This window comes from Leopardus geoffroyi, chromosome D1 (genome assembly GCF_018350155.1).
Source record: "Leopardus geoffroyi isolate Oge1 chromosome D1, O.geoffroyi_Oge1_pat1.0, whole genome shotgun sequence".
Classification (NCBI taxonomy): domain Eukaryota; kingdom Metazoa; phylum Chordata; class Mammalia; order Carnivora; family Felidae; genus Leopardus; species Leopardus geoffroyi.
In genome coordinates, this window is record NC_059329.1 from 115,254,217 (window position 1) to 115,262,791 (window position 8,575).

At 62.0% G+C, this 8,575-nt stretch overlaps 1 protein-coding gene and 1 long non-coding RNA gene across 3 annotated transcripts; one reads left to right on the plus strand and one right to left on the minus strand.

Moving 5' to 3' along the window:
• Nucleotides 1-1,816: 1,816 nt before the first annotated feature.
• TMEM80 (transmembrane protein 80) lies at nt 1,817-8,574 on the minus strand. Of its 2 annotated transcripts, XM_045486430.1 has the most exons (6): nt 8,355-8,544; nt 5,686-5,705; nt 4,818-4,911; nt 4,442-4,534; nt 2,630-2,949; nt 1,817-1,962 (listed from the first exon to the last, which is right to left on the minus strand). In XM_045486430.1, the coding sequence occupies exons 1-5, from the start codon at nt 8,371-8,373 to the stop codon at nt 2,744-2,746; spliced, it is 432 nt and encodes a 143-aa protein (XP_045342386.1). In that variant the 5' UTR covers nt 8,374-8,544; the 3' UTR covers nt 1,817-1,962; nt 2,630-2,743. The 2 variants fall into 2 exon arrangements, with proteins under 2 accessions (XP_045342386.1, XP_045342388.1); XM_045486432.1 differs by lacking the exons at nt 1,817-1,962; nt 2,630-2,949; nt 4,442-4,534; nt 4,818-4,911 and adding an exon at nt 7,191-7,358 and having other exon boundaries at nt 5,260-5,705; nt 8,355-8,574.
• Nucleotides 6,040-7,037, plus strand: LOC123602132. The gene is made up of 2 exons (XR_006714379.1): nt 6,040-6,528; nt 6,728-7,037. It is a non-coding gene; the product is annotated as an uncharacterized LOC123602132 (long non-coding RNA).
• Nucleotide 8,575: the final 1 nt, after the last annotated feature.

Here is an 8,575-nt window from a genome sequence, read left to right on the forward strand (position 1 = left end):
GGAACCCGAGCGGCAGGTTAGAGACCCGGGAGCCGGCGGGTGCGGGGGGAGGGGTGGGGACAGGACGAGGACGCCCCGCCTCTCCGGCTCGGCCCCGCCCCCCGGGGCTCCCCGCGCTCGGCCCCCCCCACCCACCCCCGTGGGCCCCCTGGACCTGCAGACCCCACCCACCCCCAGAGCCGGGGCGCCCGCGGGCGGACGGAGAGGCGGATCTGGAGCCCCTCACCCCGGAGATGCGCCGGTGTGACCGAGCAGGGCGAGGCTCTGAGATCTTCGCGAGGCAGGCCTGGATGAGCCCTAGCAGATGCCAGGTACCCCCAGCCTCAGCTGCCGCGGCGGAGGGGCTCTCTCTGGGGCCCCGGGACAGACTCCCCTCCCCTTCAGCTGGCCCCTCTGCTCTGGAGGGATGGGGGGAGTGCTAGGGCCAGGCTTTAGTCTGCAAGTGGGTGTCAAAGTTATGATCGGAGGCCAGAGACCCCAGGGCTCTGCGCGCTGAGCCTCCCAGGCGGGAGAGGGGCCCTCCCCTCCACAATTCAGGAGATCCTGTAGTCTTTTCGCGTAGCCTCAACCAACATGGGCATCCCCAGAGGGATGTGGGTGTCAGACGGGAGGGTGGGGATCCTGTGGCCCAGACTGTTCACTGGTGCCGGGGACCAGAACAGGTCGGGGAGGGCACTCCTGGCAGTGCCCCCCTCCTTAGGCCCAGGCCCCACCCTCTGCCCTCAGCGTAGGGCAGGTGTCCTGAACGGACTCCCAGGATGCCCCTGCTCAGCCAGCTGGCTGGGAGGAAGTGGAGAAGGAGCAGAGGGCAGGTCCGGGCAGCGGTGGGCACCCCCAGGCACGTGCAAGGACCCAAGGGCTCTGGCTAGGATTCCTGGGGTGGTGTGGGGGTGGAAACGGGTGTGTCCGGAGGCAGGGGCCCAAGGCAGTTGGCCTTGTTTGCCTGGAACTGACGTGGAGCGCTTCCTGGGGAACCGCCTGGGGAAGGGAGGCACACTGGGTCCTGGACGGTCAGTGGCACTGCCTTTTCACGGGTCACCAGGACCCCGGGGGCGGGTCTCCCTGCCTGCTGTCTGAAGCATCACAGGTGAGCTCTCCCAGGTGGGGCAGGAAGTGGCCTTCTCCTTGGGCCCAGCCCTGCCCCCGAGCCCTGGCAGGACCTGGCTTCCTGGTTCTCTCTCCTACTCTGCTGAGCACTGGGAGAGGAAGGCCCGGGCCTGCCCTCGTCCTTCCTGGAGACGGAGCCTGGACGGGCAACAAGTGGGAAGGCCGGCACACAAGGGAGCAGCTGAGAGCCTGGAGTCCCAGGCTGGCTGGGGGCCACGTGGAGCTGTGGTGCCCTCCGTGGCAGCTGACTGCCACCTGCATGTAAACAAAGTGATAGGGGTGTCCGGAGCCCAGCTCGGGGCAGGAGATCATGAACCCTGAAGGCCACAGGTGTCCGGCTGCCAGAGTCTACAGGGGAGCTGGCTGGGCGCTCCCAGAGGCAAGCGCACCCGTCCCGTCCTTCCCGAGTCCGCACGGCGCCAGCAGCAGGGAAGGCAGCGGGGAGGCGGGAGGACGCCCGCCGGTCCAGAGCCAGAGTGGGCAGCGCAGAGAGGTCCTGCTCCCACTTGCCCCTGCCAGGACAGAGGCCATGGGGGGCGCCGCTGCGGCCCCTCGAGGAAGCCAGTCCCCGGGGAGGTCCTGGACTGGCCCTGAGGCCTGGCTTGGCTGTCCTCCGGGGGAAGCCCTCCTCCTGGGGCTGCTGGGGGAGGCCTGGATGGGGTGTGTGCTCTTGGGTACGGAAGAGGTGGGCGGCCTCAGGAGGAATTCGGGGAGGTATAGACATTTATTTCCACAAAACGGTAGAGAAAACGTCCAGATACCCAACGTTTTGTTCCAGACGTGGACGGTGCACAGCGTGAACGGGTGAAGGTCCTGGGGAGCAGGAGCTCAGTGTCTTCCGGGAGCCATTGCGATCTGCGAAGGGGGAAGAAGGCACAAACAGGATGCGAGGAGCACAGTGCAAACGTCCCTGGCGTTTTAACGACCGAGGCTTGGACGTGGGGGCACTGAGGCACCAGGCTGGGGCAGTGGAGGGCCGTTCGCCACTGGCCCACTCCCTGCCTCCCTCCCGTCAGTGCCAGGGTCTCGGCCCGTCCTTCCTTCAGGAGCCCCCAGGGGAGAGGAGCCGCAGCTGCCAACATCCCCCCCGGACACCAGGGCCCACGGTTCCTAAGCAGCCCGGGGCCTGGCTGCCCGCTTCCCATGCTGCCCCTGGAGCCCCCGGCAGAGCAGCAGCGCGGTGGGTATGGAACACGCACCGCCCCGGCCTGCGCCCTCACACCCACGGGGGAAGCGGCAAGACACGGCCAGGCTGCTCCTCCCGGCAGGGAACGGTGGTTTGTGGCCACAGCTCGGCCACCTCCTTTCCCAAGGGCCTGTTCCCTTCTGGGTCGGGGGTCAGGGCAGCTGCCGGAGGGAGATCCTCACCAGCCAAAAGCGGGGCCTGAGCAGATGTTCCCGTGGTCCCCCTTCCCGACCCTTCGTGCGGCTGTTCCCGGCAACTCCCCCGGCTCTCTGCTCTGCCCTGGGTTCCTGACCACCCCACCACCCAAAATTCGTAAACCACTCCAAACCGCCCTACCCGTCCACACCGGTGCCCTTCCGTCCAGCACTGGGGGAGGAGACGGCTGAGCTCCTGTGCAGGGGGGGCTTCTGTGCAGAGCTGTCCTGCCCGGCGAAGCCGGGGGCTGCCCGCCTAGCTGACAAAGGCAGCGATGGCCACCAGCTGCAGGACGGCCTCCAGGCCGTGGAGCGCGAGGAGCGCGGCGCTGAGGGTGGAGTCGGCCCGCAGCACCAGCGTCTGCCAGAGCAGGAAGTAGGTGGACAGCAGGGCGCCACCCGCCGTAAGGACCAGGCTGACGGCCAGCGGCACCTCGGCCTCCATCAGGTTGCCCTTGGTGCCTGGAGAGGGGGACAAACAGACGAGCGGGTGCCGGGCTCCGGGACGCCTGCTCGGACCCACGTGCATCCAGGACGGCCCCGAGGCTGCAGGGAGGCCAGACGCGAGCTCATCGCCAGCACATCCCCCTGGACGTAGGGCTGACAGCTCCCAGGGAAAGGATCTATGGTGGCCACCACATCCCTCAGGACATGTCACAGAGCAAAAATGCTGCCGAGGGGTTTGCTCTCCCCAGTGAGGATAAAACCAAGTGCAGTTGTAATTTTTGAACCTTAGCCTCTGGGTCAGTTGTCGGGGTGGGAGAGGGAACTTGGTTTTCTAAGAATGATCCCAATTGCATTCTGACACCTTTCCCTAATTCCAAGTGGATTGAGGAGATTTTGTTTAAAATTTCCAAAAATATTTTACTCTGGGCTAAGATCAGTTCTGGAAGGTCTCATGCACACTTGCAAAAAAGAAACAAACAAAAAAAACAAACCAGCACGGCATTTTACAGACAAATAGGCAGTCACAAGAAATGCTGATCCCTGACTGCAGGTGTCCGAGGCGCCTGGGCAGGGACAGGCAGGACAGGCGCCCCGCAATCCCAGCACCTTCTGTCCCCCTCCCAGGTCTGTGGGCTCGTCCGTGACGGCCCAGGAGACCTGCTTCTGTCCACCAGAGTCCGGAGGGTCTGATGACCATGGCATGTGCCTGTGTCCCCACTGGTGATGGGGCACCCTGGCGTACACGTGCAGGCAGAACGTGCTATGTGCCAGGGCCTGGAAGTGTCAGCTGCCATCGGCTCCCTCTGCTATTCCAACAGAGGGAGCATTTCCTACACCCATCAGCAGAACACGCATGGTGTGAGCCTGTTTTAGAACACAGACGTGCTGGCACGTGCGTGCCTGTGGCCGTGAAGGCAGCAGGGACGAGATGGGGCTGGAAGCCGTGTGCACCCTGTGTGGCGAGCCCTGGCCGGAGAGGGTGGGGTGCGATAGACAGCAGAGCTCACGCTGTCGGGAGAATATAAATGGGGAGCTGGCTGAGGGCACCTGCGGTGGCCTGGACTGAGCAGGCTCCGGGGGCCCTCCTCCCCTTCCAGGCTCCGTCGCCTGGAGAACACTTCAGATCCTCCCTCTCCAGACTGCTGAGGCCAACAGGAGAAGGCAGGAGGTGAGGGGGAGATTTGGGGGCCCCTGAGTCAATTGGCTGAGCTGGGTTCCAATCTCAGTGCTGCCGGTCACCTTGTGGCTTGTGCAGGACTCCCAAACAGAAGCGCCTCTCCCAAGGGTGCTGCTCCCAGTATTACTTGTCTCCTGAGTAAAGCTTCTGAATAAACTAATTAATACTTAATGGCGTCGTAAGGCGAGCTTGCAAAGCAAGTGGTTAAGCGGTTGACATCAAAAGTGTCTCTAAGAACCACGTTATAAAGGGGTAGATGTTTGAAGGCTCCCAGAGCGTAAGCTAGTAATTCTGTGACCCTAAGTACCACACGGTCTTCAGTCGACTCACCCAGGTACAACCGAACTGCTTCCAGAATCCCCATCAGAAACAGCAGAGTCAGGTCGAGAGCCAGGTAAGGACAAGGATAACTGAAAACCTGACCTGGAGAACAGGCAACAGAGCAGAACTCCAGTTACGGGGGGCAGTGGCAGGGGCGCCTCCCATGTGCCTCTGTAATAAGGCTCACTTTTATGGGGCGCCCGGTGGCTCAGTCGGCGAAGCGGCCGACTTCAGCTCAGGTCAGGACCTCACGGTTTGTGAGTTCGAGCCCCGCGTCGGGCTCTGTGCTAACAGCTGGGGAGCCTGGAGCCCGTCTGGGAGTCTGTGCCTCCCTCTCTCTGCCCCTCCCCCACTCTCTCAAGAGCAAACATTAAAAAAGACTCACTTTTATATATGATCATTAGGAGCGTAGCCAGGAAATACAGGGCATAATACCCCCCACTCAGGTAGAGCAGCACTTGCAGTGAGACGGACGAGAGCTGGCCAGCGGTTAAGGACTCGGTTAAGGACTCCCAGTCCCTGGCAGACCCAGAGAGCCTCGCAGAGCGCCCACCCCAGGGGGCCAGCTCCGCCCCGTCTTCCCAGGGGCCCGACACAGGCAGGCCCAGTGTAGGCACCTGCGGGTGGCCATGGAGACCCGGCCACCAGCTCCCTGCCTGCGGAGGCTTCTGCCCACACTCCTCCCCTGTCACAGATGTCCTATCCTGGAACCAGAGGGCTGGGCGTGTCCCCGGTAACTGCGGGCAGGATGGCCAGGCTTCCTTGTGGGCACCACCCTGATCTGGGCCCAGGTTACGAGATTGAAAATAATGAATTCTTTTCATTTCCTTCAAAGAAAATGTATTCTCTTTGGGGGGGGGGGCAGTTAAATGTCCACTAACTTTCCCGAGCTCTGTACACTTCCTGTTTGCTTACGTAAAAGGACTCTGTAAGTGTTCAAACTGAGGGGTCTTTGCTCTCCTGCTCCAGATGGGCCTGGGGGAGGCAGGCAGCCACCCACTCAAGGTGCAGGGCCTAGAAGGAGGGTAATGGAGCCAGCACGCTCCACTGGAGGAAGTCCTAGAACTCTCTGCATCTGTCAGTGACCGTCCCTCCCCATGAAACGTGGAATTTCTACTCAGAACTTATAGAAAAGGTGGGGGCAGAAAGCGGAAACTCAGAGCTGACTTCAAGAGTCCGGCACACCAGCCCTCAGGAACCGAACCGTGCTGTGGAGGCCCACCAGGGGACACGTGGGCACAGCAGAAGGATGCCACCGCGGACGAAGCTCTCCCTAGAAAAGAAAGTATCCGTCAGGGAGGCCCCAGGTCCAACCCGGATGCTTTCCTGGGCCATGTCCGACGCTGACCCAGGACCCCGGTTCCATTCTGCGATCCCATATTTACAGAAAGAAGCCACGTTTATCTGGGCCTGCGGTTGTCCATCCGAGGATCTGACCGTTGGCTTTTCGAAAGCTGAGGCTGGGCCGGAGTGTGTACTTGGGAGCTCAGAGGTGGAGAGGAGAAGGCTCTGTCTGTGGCCGAGCTGAGCCCAGCCGGGACAGGGAAGGGCTGCGCCCTGGACACAGACAGAGGACAGCTCTTCGCATCTTCTGAGGTTTCTGTATATTTACCACGTGGGTAGAACTAGAGGAAAACCTTTTCCGATTCAGGGTACGAATCCTTTTTTGTGTGTGTGGTTGATGAGAGACCCTGCTTTCCTCTGGAATTTCACACACGGCCCCAAATATCCCTCGGATACGGATTTCCTGAAGCGGCAACCCAAGTTCTGGCACTGTTGTGGCTCCTGGGCCTTTTCCCACCCGCGGCAGCCACAGGCCTCCCTCCTCCTAGGCTGACAGCCTCTCTCCCCGTGAAGTGGTCTTGGCATCACAGGTGTTGAGTGTCTCTAATCCTCCCATCGAATGTGTCCTGGGGCAGATTTCCTGTGTGAAGAGGCTCACACCAGTGGCACGTTTGTGACACGCAGAAACATCAGCAATGACTGAAAATTTGCCAAATGGACCCTCCGGGAGGCCTGAGCTATACTGCCGGCGGCAAGCGGACCAGCGATGGGAACCAGCCCGGGCCGGTCTTCTCTCCAGCCCCGGTGATCTGGTGAGTAGATCTGGGCTTTCTGTGGTGCCTCACTTGGGCAGGGGTCCTAAATGGGTCAGCCCAGGGAATTAGGGACACAGATCAGAACTCAGCCTCGAGGAGAGGCAGCCAGGGGAGGGCCAGTGGAGCACAGGTCATTTATAAGCTTGCATCACGTTACAGGCGGCGTGCTCGTGAAACCGGGCCTGTTCTTTTCCAGGCTCTAGCTAAACTCGGCTGCCTAGATATTGTCGGTATCGGGTGGATTTCATGTGAACTGAGGGTTTCCTCCCTTTTGATTCTTCTCTTGAAGGCCGGCTTCAGACACTTCAGATCTACTTGCCGGCCGGCCACTGTGATGGATTAGAACCGTGGCAGCTCAGGAACAAAGGCTGCACAAAAACCTTACGTGACACAGGATTTTACATAATTAACGTTAAAGGCAGCTGTAGTCAGATTGGCGGCTCTAAGGGTTTCAGACCCATAACGGCTCACTGTGACTAAACACAGCAGTGGTTTTCAGGACCTAACATTTTTTTGGTAAATGTTTTACTGTAGTGACAGTGTATCTCTGAACAGGGGTGTCAGGAGTACACGTGGAGGTGCGGAGAACGAACGTGTCCCCGAGGCGACAGACAAGGTGTGCACAGGGATCCTGCCCCGGCGTAAACCTAGTTTCTCACCAAATGGAAACACGTCTCACTAGCAGCGGCCGTTCACAAAGGTCTGACGAGAGGGCTCTGCTCTGCCTCAAGCACACGCACAACGGAGACCACCTCTTTGCAGGACGTCCCGCTTGCTGCCCAGAGCACTCCCTCATCTCTGTCTTCCCCGCAAGTAATTCCTGACAGCTGGGGTGTGCAAAGTGGGCTTTTATCTGAGCGATCGCTACCACAAAGACAACCCCAACCCAGAGTAGCACAGCCCCCATCCCATCCCGCACTTTTCTTACCCAAGCGGTGCACACATCAGCTGCTATGTGGACTGAGTGGTCAGCACCATAAATGGCACAGACCCTGGCGACCCGGGCAGGACGCGGACCAAGATAAGCTATGCCCGCCTGTCTGCCAGCTGGGGGTGTTTCACAGCGAGAATTAACAACTCACTGGACGTTCCAGGAGTCAACGCCTGGGGGGGGGGGGGGGGTGGGGAGGGCGGGGATCTGTACGACTGAAGCACACGCTGGCGGGGACCAGCTTTCCGGGGGGTTGCCGCATCGCCCAGCATTCTGTCTCGGACACAAAGCTGCTGGCAATGGGACGGGGTGCCTCCCGACCTGCGGAGCCCCCGCCAGCTCCCTGGGCGCCTGGGCCTCACGGCACACGGGCCGCCCTCGCTCTCTGGAGAGCGCGCAGCCGCTGCGCAGGGCAGTGTGGCAGTTCACGGGTCACACTGCAGCCAGCCCGGGCCGACGCCTACGCCCCTGCTGCCTGCCCCTGCCCCTGCTGCCAGCCCCTTAGCCCTGTCCCTGTGCCCCTGTCCCCTGCCCTGGCCCTTGTCCCCTGCCGCCACCGCGCGCATTGCGCAAAACCGGGGGCCGGCCACGGAAAGGTGGTAGCAGGACACGCGACGTGAGGCCAGGGAGGGGAAGAGGCTCTCAACGAGCCCGGGGCCTCACCTCGCGAATCTACTCAAAACCGCGGAATCGCAACCACCACGAGGAACCCCAGACTGGTCGGCCTTTCCGACACCAGAAAGAACCAAAGCGAACCGGCCCCCCTTCCCGGCATGATCTCTGCCCCCGCCGCCCGGAGTCCCAGCCCCAGCCTCCGGCCGACGGGCGCCAAGCCGTCCCGAGACCCTCGCGGCCCCCTGACGCCCCCAAGCCGCCCACCCCACGCCCTCACCTCGCCGCGCGGCCGCCATCTTGCCGCCCGGCCCCGCCCGCCCAGTCCGCCGCGATCCCGGCAGTCTCTCGGCTCCGCGCTCTTCGCGTCCCTTCGGCCATTTTCGCTTCTGCTCCCGAAGGGGCCCGACCTCGCCGCGCTTCGGGAGTTTGATTCCGATCCGCGGCCGAGGCCCGATCAACCCGTCCGGCAGCGCTCGGGCACTTTCGTACAGGCGGAGG

What these genes read in the sequence shown, in the direction of transcription:
- TMEM80 (XM_045486430.1), bottom strand. An exon ending in GGAGAGCTTCGTCCGCGGTG is followed by an intron (nt 4,912 to 5,685) that starts GCATCCTTCTGC and finishes ACCGCTGGCCAG; the next exon opens with CTCTCGTCCGTCTCACTGCA. An exon ending in AGCAGTTCGGTTGTACCTGG is followed by an intron (nt 2,950 to 4,441) that starts GTGAGTCGACTG and finishes CCCCCTCTCCAG; the next exon opens with GCACCAAGGGCAACCTGATG.